Source organism: Chamaea fasciata, unplaced genomic scaffold (genome assembly GCF_029207755.1).
Source record: "Chamaea fasciata isolate MVZ Bird 193981 ecotype frontalis unplaced genomic scaffold, bChaFas1.0.hap1 SCAF_16, whole genome shotgun sequence".
NCBI classification, from domain to species: domain Eukaryota; kingdom Metazoa; phylum Chordata; class Aves; order Passeriformes; family Sylviidae; genus Chamaea; species Chamaea fasciata.
Window position 1 is genome coordinate 16,422,739 of NW_027094101.1, and position 16,587 is coordinate 16,439,325.

At 43.9% G+C, this 16,587-nt stretch overlaps 1 protein-coding gene across 20 annotated transcripts in view; it reads left to right on the forward strand.

Annotated features, from left to right (window-relative positions):
• MAPK8IP3 (mitogen-activated protein kinase 8 interacting protein 3) overlaps positions 1-16,587 on the forward strand; it is a 75,073-nt gene that overhangs the window by 48,693 nt on the left and 9,793 nt on the right. For 7 of the 20 annotated variants that reach the window (XM_066198357.1, XM_066198360.1, XM_066198359.1 and 4 more), the window contains 15 exons: positions 793-850; positions 1,810-1,962; positions 3,312-3,393; positions 5,140-5,270; positions 5,871-5,927; positions 6,682-6,852; positions 8,811-8,937; positions 9,770-9,865; positions 11,403-11,564; positions 12,498-12,663; positions 13,106-13,291; positions 13,884-14,067; positions 14,866-14,985; positions 15,251-15,331; positions 16,025-16,092. In XM_066198357.1, the coding sequence (XP_066054454.1) occupies positions 793-850; positions 1,810-1,962; positions 3,312-3,393; positions 5,140-5,270; positions 5,871-5,927; positions 6,682-6,852; positions 8,811-8,937; positions 9,770-9,865; positions 11,403-11,564; positions 12,498-12,663; positions 13,106-13,291; positions 13,884-14,067; positions 14,866-14,985; positions 15,251-15,331; positions 16,025-16,092 (1,842 nt within the window). Of the gene's footprint in view, positions 1-792; positions 851-1,809; positions 1,963-3,311; positions 3,394-5,118; positions 5,271-5,870; positions 5,928-6,681; positions 6,853-8,810; positions 8,938-9,769; positions 9,866-11,402; positions 11,565-12,497; positions 12,664-13,105; positions 13,292-13,883; positions 14,068-14,865; positions 14,986-15,250; positions 15,332-16,024; positions 16,093-16,587 lie in introns of all 20 variants that reach the window. The other 13 variants (XM_066198356.1, XM_066198365.1, XM_066198363.1 and 10 more) reach the window with 5 other exon arrangements.

Sequence of the window (16,587 nt, forward strand, 5' to 3'; positions counted from 1 at the left end):
TTAGTCTCTAAATTTCATTGGGTTTATGAAATACTGAATTCGACCTTCACTCTTAGCCCCAGATGCATCAGTGTGCTTGTAAACCAGTCTGCAGATTGCAGCTGTATGTGGATGCCCAAGTGCAAGTGCAGAGTGTCTGCTGTAGGTATTGAGTGTGAGTTTGAAGTAGTGAAACTGAGACTCCACATTTTAAACATCTGTGAGAACGCTATTAGAGCTAGATATAGTAAGGGACAGTCTGCAGTCCTATTAAAATTGCTCTGGCAGAAGGTCAGATAATGGGGAAGCCTTTCATGTTCATGAAACTCGTCACAACCGTGATCCCAAATCATGCAAACAGAAAATTTGGCTTATACTAACGGAAGAAAACCACTAGTGTGCAGATTTGGACAGTTCTGCTATCCTCTGTGAAAAACCCATAAATCCACCCTCATTCTGTGTGAGGAATGATAAAAAATGTTTGCAATAGCTCATGGCTGACCCAGGAGTTACTGCCTTGACTTCCCCTGATTGGTATTAGTGAAGCTCTCCCCTCTGTCCCTCTCAAAGAAGTCTGTGAAGGTTGGGGTGAGTAGCTAGGTCTGAATTTGGGTTCTCAACAGGACACATGGGTATCTTTGCTGGTGCTGTTTGGTCATTCAGCTAGAGACACTCCACTCTCCACACAGGACACAGGAATCCAGGGAAGCCTAACAAAAGTGATTTATTTTCCTCAAGCATAAGTTAGGCAGTGCCACAAAAGCCACATGTTTCTAGGAGAGCAGGTGAAAACTGCCTGGCCTTTCTTTTCAGGAATGGGCAAAGAAGTGGGCAATCTGCTGTTGGAGAACTCTCAGCTGCTGGAGACCAAGTAAGGAACTGTTGCATGCTCTGACCTACCTGCCTCGTTATAAATGAGACATCCCCTTGGAGTTGGCCTTGGCCAGAACTTGTGCCTCACTCGTTTATCTAACTGGTTGTCCTGAATACTTGTTCCTTCACTTGTAGAAGAAGAATTGCTCTCCTGAGCTGTTTCCTAGCTGTCTCCTTTCTGCAGGCACTTGAATAACACCTCTAGGCATGTGCTGGTAGGGCCTGATGTCATCTGAGATGAGTTGCAACCTTTAAATTAACTTCTGTGGGAATTCATGTGTTGGTCTGAGCCTCTGTGAGGATGTTGCTGTTAATAAGGTTTTTATTTGCAAGGTTTGTTATTAGGAAAAAAAAGATTATCTCTGTTGAGTTCTCAAATAATTTTGTAGTTGTTGGAGGAGAAGCAGACAATTTAAGGGAGTTGGTTTTTGAGAAAAGCTGGCAAACCAGCTATTAAAGCAGAGGAGCTGGGAAGAGGAAGGCAGAGTATTCCCAGGAGAGAGCTGGAGAACCTACTGTGATGGGAGGCTACTGATTTTATAAATTTCAGATGTTTTGGAGCTGATTGGAAATGCGTATTTCTATTGCCATCATCTCCAATTATCCTCAATTGTGGATGACAGCAGTTCTGAAAGGTGTATTTCAGTTTCATTCTGTCAAAAATAGATAGGTTGCTCTACACATGCCTTCTACAGTGTTCTGCCATCTTCCGAAGGAGAGGTTTGTTTGTTAGTCAGGAATGACCTAACCTCATCTTGAACAATTATGGTGATTTCTCTGTTCTTCTGCAGCTCCATCTTCCCAAAGCTTAATTTCCCTTGAGTCGTAGCTGGACTGAATTGTTAAACACACTTGTTTCAACTCTCCTTGTAGTGTCTGTGGCTTTAGTTAAAGGTCTCTTACGGATAGCCGCTGGTTTTGGGCATTTTTGCTTATTGTCCCTTTCACACCTTCAAGAAATGCTTTGAACGTTGTGAAGAATGATTTGATTGCCAAGGTGGACCAACTGTCTGGGGAGCAGGAGGTGCTGAAGGGAGAACTGGAAGCAACAAAGCAGGCCAAAGCCAAAATAGAAGTCAGAGTCAAGGAGCTGGAGGAGGAGCTGAAGAGGTGAGTGAGTACCCCCCTGTGACAAGGAGCTGGGAGTGCAGAGCAGCAAACCCACCTTCTCTGTTTTACTCTGTTTCACTCATGGGGTTAGCATTGGCATTCAGAGGTCCTTTAGAGAGCACAACAAGGCAGGATTAGGATTCTGAAGCAGCAACTCCAGACCCAGTCTCCCAGGAGTGAAGCATTAAGGGTTTAAATTTGCAGTTAAGAGCCAACCAACAAAAACAACCAAAACCACCCAAAGAAAGGGAATTTTAAAACAAGTAGTTTTGAAGGAAACTGCCAAGAGTTTGATCCTCCTAGCGGCCAGGATAGCTCTGAGAGAAGTGAATGCCCATTCATTTACTGAAAGAGCTCATACAGAGTTGCACAAGAAATATTTAAATCCCTATATTGGTAATTGTTTCATAGCTCATGTTAAGAGTGAGAAGAGGCAGAAGAGATTCTAAAGTCTGATATAAGAAGATGCCACTTTTTATCTTCCTGTCAAATCCGAGAAACTAAAGCCTAACTGCCCAGCAAAGCCTGGAATGGTTTCACATCCATGCACACAAAGCTGCCTCCTGGAGCTCAGAGCAGAACAGTTCAATTGTAGCTGGCTGTGCATGACTTCAGGTGCTCAAGGCAAAAGGCAGGGTTTGTTCTCCAGCTGGAGTCTAGAAGGTTCTATAGTCTGAGCTCAGAATCACCAAGAGTAGCACAGACTTGTCTCTTTGTTGTTCAGAATGTCTGAAATTAAAGCAGTCTTGTAAGCAGAGAGATTTTTTAAATGCCTTTTGTAATGCCTCATAAAGTAGGAGTTCAAAGAAATTGAAAACACTCACTTAATTACAGTATTTTTTATCAGGGTTTGGCTTTCTTTACCATTTTGGCGAACTGTTCTTCACATTAGGGGCTTTTTTCACTGTATTGAATCACAAAGAATCAGAGAATCTCCTTCAAGCAGAAGCAGTCCAGCAGAAGCGTTTAAGCCAGCATTTTCCCTGTTGAAAATGGCTCAGTTCTCATCAAATATTTGAATGTCAAATATTTGAATGTAGATGCTGGTTCAGAAATAGAAACTGGCTGAATCCTTCCAGTGGTCAGTATTTTGGTGCTCACAACAACTGTTTGAAAAAAATGGGGTGAAGTCGGTGAAGCTGTTCAGGGTAATGTGCTGAAAGAGGGAGTGAAAATGCCAGAGAAGCATCTCAGAATTTGTACACTTGGTACACATGGTTTGAGATTGCTCCCTTGTGATGGATGCAGCCAGACTTCCCGTAGCTGGTTCTCTTCCCATAGCTGGTTCTCTTCCCAAAGCCAGCTGTGCTGTCACTTGCTGTTTTGATCCTTTTTTTCCTGTTTCCTAGAGTGAAATCTGAAGCAATTGTTGCCCGACGAGAGCCCAAAGAGGAGGTGGAGGATGTAAGCAGCTATCTCTGTACAGAATTGGTATATGACATTACTAAAATGCCTGCGGGGAAAGGGGGTTGATTTACTTACCTATATTGCTTCATGTATACGAGTCTTGAGATGCAGATTGATGTGCCATTGTTAGCAGTGAGGGCAAGGGCAGTGAATGGGTTGTGGCTGATGAGAGTGAAATCCCTTTATACAACTTTCAAACCAGAATCTGGCACGGAGGAGCAGCTGACCCAGTGGCAGTACCACTGTGCAGGATGTAGTTTCTGCAGCCGGGTGCTAGAGCTCTGCCCTGCTCAGTACCATCCTAATTTAGAATTAAAATCTTGTGTGCAGTGAGGATTCTGTCAGAGTGTTATGACTGTCAGGCTTCTCCAGAAGAGCCTGTCCCCATGTTGGCAGTGAAGATGTAGCTGTGAGGACATTATGCAGTGAAATCCAGCTTTGCAACAGTGACTACCACCATGTCTTAGTGCTGCGTTTTTCTTGTTAATTCTTTTCCATAAGCCAGTACTGCTTGTTACAGGGTACAGGCAGAGAAGGCTCGCGGGCTGTTCTTCTAGGGCAGCTCTTGAAACCATTTTAGCTGGGATAGAGGCTTTTCAACAAAGACCAACTGTAGCTGAAAAAAAAGGCAAATCAGGCAGTAACAAGATTTTCCTTGTAAATATCCCTGCTAGGACAGGGAATTCAGTACGCTGTGTATTGGTCTTACTGTTTTCTTTCTTACACAAGGTATCAGAGCAAGTTCAGTTTTAGCCTAAATCACTTGACTTAATTGGAGTGAGCTTGGTCTGTTGAAAATTTAAGTAGATGGGAATATTTTCAAGTTGTGCTCATGAGCTGCTGAAGAGAGTTGGATTTGTTTTCAGCTGAATGGACGGGAAGTCTGGTTCTCTTTTTAATTTAAAAAATAATTGATAAATTCCTTTTTGTTTATACAGTTCTTGTTTTGACTAGTCATACAGATTTGATTCAAAGTCCAGGGAGGCTAGAGAGTGACTTGGTTAATTTGTGCTGTTCCAGCTCTCAGCAGCACTTACCTGCCAGGCTGCTGGGAATTGCCACAGTCTAGCACAACCCTGTGCCGCCTCCTAGTAATGAATTTCCAAAACCCTTGCAGTCTTTCATTTGGGCTGATATTTTCTGTGACTTAGTCATGTTATTCTCATTTTCCACTCTTCAAGAGACAAACAGACTTTCAGTCCTGTTGGTCCCAACCCAAAGCTGCCTGTGCCTTCCTTGGGAGGTCAAGTTGTGTCACGAAAGAGGAAAAGGCATTTCCTAAATGTTCTGTATCCTATCTTTATCCATCTGTATTAACAGAATACTTCCTTCCACTCTTCCTTGGGGGGGCAGATGGTATTATGTGGTGCTCCCTGCTGCTTGTGACTGGCTTTGCTACTGAATTAAAACTTTGGTTTCCAAATTTCTGGACCAACAGACCACTGTCAATTCTTACCATTCCTTTGCACACTATCAAAGCTCCTTTCTGGCAATAGTCCCACACTGGGGTGTGTGTATGTGAGAGCTATGTGTTCAAGTTGATGGTGATTCTCGTTCTAATTTCCATTGGTTTGCTGAACACCCAGAAGTCCATGGCTGTAGTTTGGAGCTCACTGTTTGAATTAGCTCCTCCTATGGGGAAATGGGGGTGAAATCAAGCAGGACAGGAGAAGAACTGACAAATATGTGTCTGTCCCCTGACTTGCCCGGTACTAACCTCAATCCCATTCCATCTTTTGTTGGCTGAAGCAGTGCTCCTCCCCTCTGCAGGACAACATTCCCATTGCCCAACGCCGGCGTTTCACCCGTGTGGAGATGGCCCGCGTCCTGATGGAGCGCAACCAGTACAAGGAGAGGCTGATGGAGCTCCAGGAGGCTGTCAGGTGGACAGAGATGATCAGGTGAAGCTGGGTGTTGGGTAACATCCCTGTTTAGGACAGAAGCTGTTCATGTTTTACCTTGTGGTCAGTGCAACCCCTACCAACATAGGGTTGAGAAGTACTGGGAGTTTTTCAGACTGTAGATGCTTCTCTCCTAATACCAATTCTTTCTCTCTTGTTTCTGAACCTGGGCTGAAAATCTCATATTGCCACTGTTGTTTGGAGACACTGGACAGTTGCTTGTCTTGCTTGTTTCTTGTGTGCTTAAGCTGGGAGAAGCTCTAGGGAGGAGTGTTGCTTCTGATTTATGAGGTCTAAATGCTACGGCTTGAGGTGACTCTGTTGCTGGGGGCTGTAGTTCCCACACACTCTCTGGCAGACAGCGTTACAGAGAGTTGATAAAACATGTACTAAACACATGTACTTGCTTTTCACGTTAGCGTTGATACTTAAAGTAGTTGGGTGTGCTTGCATTGAAGACCAGTGCATGTCCCTTCCCCTGGTGTCTTTTGAAACACGTTAGAATGAATTCTGACTTTTGACACAGCTTCCTTGATGGCAATGACCTGATGCTTGGCAGAGATGCAGAAATTAACTTGGTTCTGCTGTGTTTGTCCATAGAGCTTCCCGTGAGCACCCATCCGTCCAGGAGAAGAAGAAATCCACCATTTGGCAGTTGTAAGTTCTTTGATGGTTCCTGCAAGATTAAGAAAAGGGGGAATGTTGCCATTTTTACTTCAGACAGCAACTTAGACTCTGACATTAATGTCGGATAGAAGTGTTGTTGGCTTAACCCTTTTGCCTTCAAGGGCTTCTGTCACTAGACAGACACGAACGAACGACACCCACACCGTCAGGTTGTCAGAGCAGAAAGAGAGGCCTTTACTTCTCGATTTCGATTTATATAGTTATTGGAGTTTGACCAGGGGTTGGGCAATGAGGTTGACACCTCTCCAACCCCACTGGTCATCCTAGAGTCCATCAATTGTCCCTCCTCCAAAGAGGAATGCACAGTTTTCAAAACATCATTTTTTGTTTACCTAAAAGTCTGTGAGAAACTTCAGTACAAAAATGCAAACATCAGAAGGCTGAAAAAGATCAGGGCGACAGGCTTCCTTTGTCCTTAGTGAAATTAAAATCAGATCTGACCATGTGCATTAATTTTGTTTCACAAGTTGTAAAAGTTCATGAGTACCCTGGAATGGAAACTTTCATACATGCACAGTCAGTTGTAATAGGTACGTATTTCTGGAAGCTAAAAACACCTTATGCCAGTCAAACCAAGGATGTAGGTCTGGGTTTGAAGTAGAGCAGTTTTTGTGATAGGCTTACAGCCTTTGATCCCGACCTCTTTCTTCCCCTTTTGTGTATCTATGGTGCTTGTCTCCCCAGGCAGCCTTTCTCTTACTTGTTGGCCTTTTTCTGTCCCTAGCTTCAGCCGTCTGTTCAGCTCTTCCTCCAGTCCTCCTCCAGCAAAGAGGACCTACCCCTCTGTGAATATCCACTACAAGTCTCCCACCACTGCGGGGTTCAGCCAGCGACGCAGCCACACCATGTGCCAGATCTCTTCCGGTAGCCGCACCCTCGAGTTCTTCCCTGACGAGTGAGTTGCAGGGCTGTGTGCCAAGCCAGGCTCCTCTGCAGCTCTCCCAAAGTGCAGCAGTGTTTGAAATAAGCTGTTCTGTGTGATGTTAGCATGTCTCTGTTCTCTGTGGTTTATCTCCCTGAGCTTTCACTTATCAGTTACTATTGGATGGGTTCAGCAAACCTTGTCCTCCTAAACATACAGTACCCATGGCTTTCCAGGCCATGATGGATCATCTCAGCAAGGACCACTGGAGCTTAAGTTGGCCCCACTCTAGTTCTGCACTTGTAGTTGCAGACTGAGATGGAATGAAGGAGGGTTTTTGTGGTAGAGTGTGATGGCAGCAACAGGACAAAAGGAAGGAATGTCTGCACAGCCCTTTTGACAAGGGGTTTAAGTGAAGATAAAAGTTCTCTCTACAGAACATTTAAGTTCCAGTACTTGGTTTTAATCTTAACTATGGTAAAAATGAGCCTCTGGGTATCACTACCAGTCTTACCCAAATTCTTTGTGTAGCTGACACGAAGAGAGAAGACTCTTCAGTGCTTTACATGACTTCACAACACGTTCTGCCATTGCAAAGGTTGTGTGGTTTCACATGCATTGTGTTTTTATGGAAGGACATTGGAGAATGTGGTGGTTAAGTAGGATAACTTCTACAATAAAAATGATTTGTTGAAAAGACACTGGATCTTGTAGAAGGGTAAATTTGAACTTTTTACATACTCATTGCCCTTATTCCATCTTTTTCTCTGATGACATCTCACAGTCATGCTGTGGTGTCTGAGTACTTCCCAGACTTCCCAGCAGTGCATTACATAATGGGGCTGCCCACAGGATTTAATTTTTCTGTTGATGTTGTCTGTCCCTCAGAATGATACTTTACAAATCTTTTGAGGGCTGGAGCTGACAAACAGCATTTGTTTATATTAAAACATGTCTGAAAGCTCACAGATCAATTTTTGGTTTAACCTTTGCCAGTGCAAAACTGGAGTTGTTCTCCAGCCACACCTTGAGTATTGTGTCCAGTTCTGGGCCCCTCAGTTTAGGAAGGACGTTGAGATGCTTGAGCATGTCCAGAGGAGGGCAACAAGACTGGTGAAGGACTTGGAAAAAAAAGCTATGTGAAGAACCACTGAGGGAGCTGGGGTTGTTTAGCCTGGAGAAAAGGAGACTCAGAAGTGACCTTATCACTCCCTCTCTACAACTTCCTGAAGGGTTGTTGTAGACAGCTGGGAGTTGGTCTCTTTCTCCAGGCAGCAGCTGACAGAACAAGAGGACACAGTCTCAGGCTGCATCAAGGGAAATATAGGTTGGATATTAGGAAAAGTTTTTCACAGAAAGAGTGATAAAGTACTGGAATAGTCTGCCCAGGGAGGTGATGGAGTCACCATCCCTGGACGTGTTAAAAAAAGACTGGATGTGGCACTTGATGCCATGGTTTAGTTGAGGCGTTAGGGCATGGGTCGGACTCAATGATCTTGAAGGTCTCTTCCAACCTACATACATTCTGTGATTCTGTGATTCTATTGGAACCAGCAGTTAGTGCAAGTTTTCATTGTCAGCAGAGAAAGCTTAAAAATGGACAGAAAAATCCATAGTTGACTATAATGAGGAGGGAAAGAACTGAAAATGCCTTCCCAGTGGAGACATTAGATTAGTAAATTGTAACAGCTCAGCGAAAATTGGCGTAGTCTCCTAGATAGGTTTTAGAGAAGGATTATTCCATTTCTGAAGGGCTCTTGAAACATCCTAAGAGGTGGTGACAATGACTTGGCTTGCAACATCACTCAGGCGACAGATCAGAACTGCCTGTGTCTGCTTCTCAACAGAGTGTTTCTGTCTGATTCCCTACATCTGTTTTCGTAGCTGGATTTGGTTTGCTGTGTTTGCCCTCCCCCATGCTGGCCACACTCCCTTCACCCTCAGCGCCTCTCTTTACCATCAGCTGGGTGATGCTGTGCTTCTCTCCTCAGTGACTGCACGTCCTCGGCACGCCGTGAGCAGAAGCGAGAGCAGTACCGGCAGGTCCGGGAGCACGTGCGGAATGATGATGGGCGGTTGCAGGCCTGTGGCTGGAGCCTCCCAGCCAAGTACAAGCAGGTAGGGACCATGCTCTGGACAGGCTGAATGGGAGGTGACTTTAGTCATTAACTAAGGACCTTAGTAATAAACTATTTAAGAGGTACCACGTGCATGTTTTGTTTGTATGATAATTGTAGGCACAGACCAAATTAATGCTCTGCATATCTCCACCAGAGTCAATGGAGGGACATTCCTCTGCGTGAAAGTACTGAAACTGAAAAGTACCCTAAACCAAAAGTACCCCAAAGCAGAGTCCAGTTATTTTTAAAAAAATAACTTTGTTATAATTGGGCTGAAACATTAATTATTTCATTTATACTCTAAGGACTTAAACGTTGTTTAGTGAAAAAAGTCTTTTAGTATGAAAAACAAATGAAGTTTATGCTCAATTCTTCCCATCAGTAACACAAAGTCAAGCAACATCAGCCTCATTTGTTGGCTTATGACACATTTAATAGGTCAGAGACCCCCTGAAAGGTAGGAGACTGGCAGCATGGCTTTGGAGGTTTCAGGCAATAGGTTCATTAATTTTGGAAAAGACCTTTTAAGATCATCATGTCCGACTCTCATGATTGAAAGGAACGCTAGTGTCCTGACTCTTTGCAGGGAGCATCCTTTCTCTATCAGCAGAGCAATGTGTAGCCTCTGTTGGCTATCACTGGGGCAATGATGATTGTGAGACGGTCTCTTGGGTGTGCTGCTCCTCTCCCCTTAAGGACTCTGTTTCACACAAGAAGGAAGCCTCAGCAGCAGCCACTTCTGGTTGGTTCTGCCACACTGATTCCATCTCTCTTGCCATATCTCAGTGTTTGCAGCTTTATACTGTCTTTTTTGTCTTTTCTCCCCCTAGCTGAGTCCCAATGGTGGTCAGGAAGACACTCGCATGAAAAATGTCCCTGTGCCTGTGTATTGTCGCCCACTAGTAGAGAAGGACCCAACTATGAAGGTATGTTGTTTCTGCTTACCATGCAGTCCAGAAAGGGGACATGAAATAAGCAAAGAATTTGGGTCACTAAACTTGCAGTTTTTACAACAATCTGTATTCTTTTGACATTATGTTTTCCAAATTCTATCTTCCGCTTTCTTTTTTTTTTTTTTTTGAATGATGGTTTGTAGTGAATGTAGGAAAAAGTATTTTAGGACAAAATTCTCAGCTGGTTCTGGTTGCTAGGTCCCTTGCTGCTCTGTCACACTTTGGGACACAAAAGAATGAGGCAGGCAGCAGGAAGGTCAGCAGGAAAGTTTTATCTTTAATTTTCTGCCTCCATTTATATATACATTTCTTTCAGAAGGCACAAGATTGGCTACATAGGTTGCCACTTCTTTGACCTCGTTGGTGAAGACCACCATCAGTCACCTTTCTCCTCCCAGAGGAGAAATATGTAAACAAAAAGATAAATTCTAAAAACATATATTGTTTTCTTGAAGCTGAGTGAGAGCAAAATGCAAACAGTGAAAAGCAGGCAAAGTTAAAGCGACACTGCTCTCTGACATCTTTTTGCTTTTTTGAGACAATTCATCAACAACAGCAACATTTTATGTTTCTAATGCTTTTGCTAAGACTCCTCAGGGTATAATGGAAACTGGTATAAAAATTCATGAAAATGACCAAGTGAAAGTAAAAACACATTTCATCACTCCTTAGATTCTACTGCTGACCAAAATTCATTGGTAACGGGCCAGTATTATCTAGCGTAGATTTTTGTTATGCCATGTCTATTAATACTAAAACGTTTTGAGTAGAATTGCAGTTGGGCATAAGTGGTCATCTGTGCAGGTGGCAGACTTACCTGCTGTAACTGGTTGTTTTGAAATAACCAGTTTGTCATTACTTCATTCAGAGATGATTTTTAGAAGTCATCCTGATGGCTAAATTGTAAGAATTTTTTAATGTCATTGTTTCTAGAAGGTTCTAGGTGTGATCTTTAGATAATGTTCTGTGCAGCATCTTTCCCTTAAGGTTTTGGATAAATCTAGTACTTATTTCTGTAGTCCTGTTCCAGGCATTCTCTTAAAAAGCTCCCTGGAAATAATTCATAGGAGGTTAGCTGGATTTGATTTCAGAAAACTGCTTATGTGGGAGCTAAACCAGCAGACTGTTTTTCCACGCTTCCAGAGATGGGGCAGCTGCAGGCTAACCTGTGCAAGGGCCTCACCAGCCTCCCACCCTCACAGGGAAGAATCTCTTTCTAATACCTCATTTAACCTGCCTTCTGTCAGTTTGAACACATTAAACATCTGCCATGTCCTGGCTTGCTTTGCTGCAGCGACTAAAAAGCAAAGTGATACTGCTGGGTACAGAGTTCCTCTGTCTTACCTCCATCAGAGTGGATATCTTCTAGTAGAAGTCATCAAGATCTGGTGTTTCCAACTAAATGTTTTAGATGTTTGACATTTGACAGTTCTCCACAAAGGTACCTAAATTCAAAGAGACCAAGGAGCCTGCAGAATTCTTAGTTCAGATGCCTGTTTCTGTTTCTTAGCTGTGGTGTGCAGCTGGAGTCAATCTCTCAGGATGGAGACCTTTGGAACAGGAGCCTGGGAATGGGCAGAAACTAGATCCTGGGCATGATCCTCTCACCTGTGATAGGGAAGTGGAAGGCGAGAACAACAAAAGTAACCATACATCTCCTGAGAAGAAAAAGGTCAGAAAATAAAATGGAATTTCTCCCTCCGATGTTTTTTTCTCATTTCATCCCTACCATTCCCTCTTTCTCAGTGCCTTTGTACTATGCCATAAAATGCTCTTGTACTTGTGGGGCAGTGCTGTGGTGTGCTGGCTCTTCTGTAACTTTTGATGTGATTTGGGACAAATCATCCAGTGTAAAGTTTTCCAACTATTGCTTTTGAAATGCTTGGAATTTTGAATAAAACCCTAATTAATAAGGCCAAGTAAAGGCTTGATGAGGTTGCTAAGAAGATTATCTAGCCTTCATCATTGTAAATTAAAAAAATAATAAATACATTCAGGCAAAGCTTTGTTAAAAGAACAGAGTCCGTGAGTCCATTTGGGCCTCTTGAGATTTATTCCAGTTCTGGTTTTTGTAGTCTTAAGTGATTTTTTGTTTTCTTCCTATTTAAAAGACCAAGCTATAATTTGCAGATAATAATACAATATTTTATGCTGTCTGGTTTGTAGGGTTTTTCTCCACACCTGTCTTACACTGCTGCCTTACACTCTCCTGAGACCAGCTTGCTTAAGCTGATCAGTTGGGTGCATCCCAGACTCAAGGCATTCTGGATTACTGGATATTCAGTGATATATTTGTCAGACATCTCAACAGAAAAAGCAGTGGCCAAACTGCTCTTGCTGTGAGGAGTCAGACAGGCTCTTTGGCCAGTGCTCTGGATACTAATGCAGCAACATGAATGGAATCAAATGAATAAAAATAAAAATTAAAATATAACTGATGAGACAACTATATAAAAGAGAAAAAAATCTTCTATAGTTCTACTGTAGAATAGAATATATAATTTAAAATAAATTACACCATGTGTAAATGTTGCCAAGCACTGTTAGGCTCAGGTTGATCCAAGAGGAGTGCTGATTGTGCCTGTGTGTGCCTGCTCTCCCGAAGGCAAAGGAGCTCCATGAGATGGATGCCACATCCAGCCGTGTCTGGATCCTCACTAGCACGCTGTCAACCAGTAAAGTCGTGATCATTGATGCCAACCAGCCTGGCACAGTGGTGGACCAGTTCACTGTCTGCAACGCTCATGTGCTCTGCATCTCCAGCATCCCTGGTGAGTGTGGCCCAGGCTGGGGTCTGCACAGGGTCACCTGCCCCACCGAGGAGCAACAGACGTCCTCACTTGGGAACCAACCCCTGGGCTTTGTTGTGTTCTGTAATTGTTCCCCAAAATCATAACCCAGATCTTGCCTTCCTGTGGGACCTTTCTGTGGAGATCCCTCCCTCTTCAGTGTTCAGTAAGTTATTCCTTTGGTACACAAAGGATGTTTTTTGGAAGCAGGTGTGAGCCTTGTCTGGTGTGGAAGGGCTCCGTACCTGCCTTGGATACTGATGCTAGGGATGAGGAGTTCTGCTGTGGATCAGGCTGCTGATGGATGCTGTGGTGAACCCCAAGGATCAGAATCTCCCATCATTAGAGTGACCTCAGGAGTACAGCTACATTAAATTAGCAGTGACTGCTTGATTTACATGAGAACCTGTTCTTTGCCCTTCAGCGGCCAGTGAGAGTGATTATCCCCCAGGCGAGATCTTCCTGGAGGGGGATGTGAATCCCGAAGAGTCAGCTGGAGCAGATGGTGTCTTGGCAGGGATCACGCTGGTGGGCTGTGCAACCCGCTGCAACGTGCCACGAAGCAACTGTTCCTCGCGTGGGGACACACCTGTGCTGGACAAGGGACAGAGTAAGTTTTGGGATGTAAAACTTAGTGACATTTCAATTACAGCTAGTCCTGTATGAGCACAGCCACATCCTCCGGTCCCCAAGTTAAGCACTTCAAAGGCATCCAGAATTTTATTATGATACAGGAGTACCAAATGCCCTTTTGGTACATTTCTTCTTAGAGCCCTCCTTTTTTCTGATTCACGTGCTGCAGCCTGGTTGCGGGAGTCATAGAGCAGAGTATTTTGGGCATGTGAGATGTTTGCTCTGCTACGGGTGCTGCTGTTCTGATTGCTTTGTTCCCTGAGCCTTGGGAAGCCAGTTAAGCTCACATGCAAATCATACTGCTGCCCTTGCTGACTCCATACTGTAGTTACAGCCTTGAAGCCCTTCCTGTGCTGTGCTGTGCTAGTCACAGATTAGGCCTCACTTCAAAATAGTGTCTGTTTCCCATCCAGGCAGAAGATACTGAATTTGCTGCTGGGTCTGTGGCACAGGGTCAGGGCTTGATTGAGTTTGGCAAGGAAAGATAAATTAAAGAACAGCCTGATGTCTATATAGTTAACTCACCAACTCCTTCTTCAGCATGTCTCACACTGTTCATTGTCCTCCAGGTGAGGTGGCTCCTGTCTGCAATGGGAAGATCAACCAGTCTCAGTCTACTGAGGAGGCAACAGAGGCTACAGAGGTACCAGAGAGCAGTGCCAGCGAGGCAGAGCTGATGCAGGCCCGGCCTGGGCCTCTCACTGAGCACGTGTTCACAGACCCTGTCCCAGGACAGGCACCCAGGCAGAACGGGTAGGTGGGCTGGGGTCAGAGTAATGGTCCTGTTCTGTTACTGATCAGTTCTGTTTTCATAAGCTTTGTGATAAGAGGAGCAGCCAGATGTTCTGATAAGGTGTCAGACTTCTATTAGTTTTGTGCCCAAGCAGTATTACAGATGGGATAACAGGGAAGGAAGAAAATGGTATGAAAACAGACATCACTCAGCCTGCAGCTGACTGGGTCAGCTGTTAAAATGCAAATACTTGATCTCTCACTATGAATTTAGACCTGTGGTTAAGGCAGATCTCCCAAAGTACACGTACATTTCATGTGTATAAGAAGGAGCTTATGATACGTGTGTAGAAATGATGATTGATTTGATTGATTGATTCTAGTAGTACCTCTGATATACTGTAAAAGTAACCAAGAAAGCATATTCACCACTCAAAAGTTCTTAAGACAAACAAAGATGATGTGATGACATAAAGAACAAGTGGAAGTCTTGGATACAGATTGTTCCTGAATGCCCATGTTGTTCTAAGTTATTTCTGTTGAAGCTGGAAATGAACAAAGAAAATGTTGTTTGTGTAATAGTCTTGCTTAACACTCAGTTAGGGTCTGTAGATTTGAAGTAAATTTGTTTTTTGTAAGGGGAAGAGAAAGGAAATACTGTAAATTGCAGATTTGCAGTTGAAAACTACCAAAGAGAAGGAAGACGTTTATGTCTTCAAGGGCCTGTACCTTTCTGAGAGTGCCAGGCTGTGGGCCCAGGTGGGCATTCTGTGCACTGCTGCTGCTAAATCCCTTAACACTGTTCTTTTGCCTCTTTAGGGAGAATGGGCAGCTGAAGATGGAGCCCAGCACAACACTGCCAGATCAGGAGTCAACCAAGGATGCTGGGACCTGCACCAGTGCTGCCCCCACCATGTGGCTGGGAGCTCAGAACGGCTGGTGTGTTCCCCTTGGGCTGGCAGATCTCTGTGTCACCTCCCTGCTCTGGGCTCTGTTTTTCATGTCAATACACCTTTTATTCACTGCTTGTTTCTGGAGGATTTCATTCTTCGTTTCATTGCTCAGCTCACCATAGTCTCAGAAATTTAACATCACTTTGTTACCTCACCTTCACCTTTCCTACCAGCAGGGAAGACTCAAACCTGGGCAGGCTGAAGGTGTGGGGCCTTGCTGCTAACTCTCCCCAATTTGTCCTCTCTCACAGGCTTTATGTGCACTCAGCTGTGTCCAACTGGAAGAAGTGTCTGCACTCAATAAAGCTGAAGGACTCAGTGCTGAGCCTGGTGTAAGTGTGTGTTCTAAGGGATCTGGAGGAGAAGGTTCAGGACCTCAGTGATGTTTTAGAGGGGGTTAGCTGCTCTTTGTCGTAGACTTAGAGAATCACGGAATGGTCTGGCTTGGAACGGACCTTAAAAATCCTCTTGTTTCAACTCCCTGCCATTGGCAAGGATGTCTTCCACTATACCACGTTGCTCCAAGCCCCATCCACATTCCCAGCTTTGAACACTTCCAAGGATGTTGCAGCCACAGTTTTTTTCTTTGCTTTCCTAAGTGCACTGTTTTGTGAGAGAAGTTTACCAAAGTTTTTGTAATAGGAAAGCCTCATACCCAACCCATTTTCCTGCACAGTTGCTGTCCTGACCTGATTCAGTGAATACATGACTAGCAATATCAGGAGGAAGTAAGTGGGGAGGAGAAAGGCAAAATTTCACTGAGGGCTAAGTCAGAGGGAATTTGATGAAAGTGATGGTGTTTGTGTTGTGAAGGAGAAGAATTTCCTCAATAGAAAATTTACAGATGTGATGATCTTACTGCAGTGAAGGTAAGAGGTGTGATCTCTTGCAGGATGTTCTTGCAATGCTAAACTGACTGGGAATTCTGGAAACTATGTAAAGATGGTGTGTATGGATGGCAGAAAGAGTTTTTGAGTACCTCACTTCTACGGCATTTTTATGTATTTACTCTTCTCTTATTTCAGCCATGTGAAAGGGAGGGTCCTGGTTGCTCTGGCGGATGGAACACTAGCCATATTCCATCGGGGAGAAGGTAAGAATCAATGCAATAAGAGAAAACAAAATTTGGCTGAAAGTGTAGCAGTGGATTAAGTGCTCTTCTGAGGTGAGAAAGTTGCTGGCTGCTGGGGTACAAACACCAAGTTAAAACACATAGCTGTTATACACATAATTGCTGTTCTAAACCATCTCAGGTGTACTCTAACACCACTTCCTGAGCTTTTCTGAGCAAAAATGTATGTGCTGTGTAGCACAGGTGGAGTAAACGTGACACTTACAGGAATACAGAGGCTGTGCAGTTGTTTGAGGTACACTTAATAAATTTAATTTCTGGTCCTCTTCACTGCTGTGAGTTTTGTTTCCCTGTGGCTTGAGCAGTTTCTTAGCTGTGTTCACATCTGACAGCACATGGGAATTTGCTAAGTGTGACTAATGCTGGCATATAAAGAACTTAGTTATTCATTGAGTAGCAGTTCATTCAGCAAGCAGAAATACAGAGATTTCTGGGCTTGTGCAATTCAAATTTCGA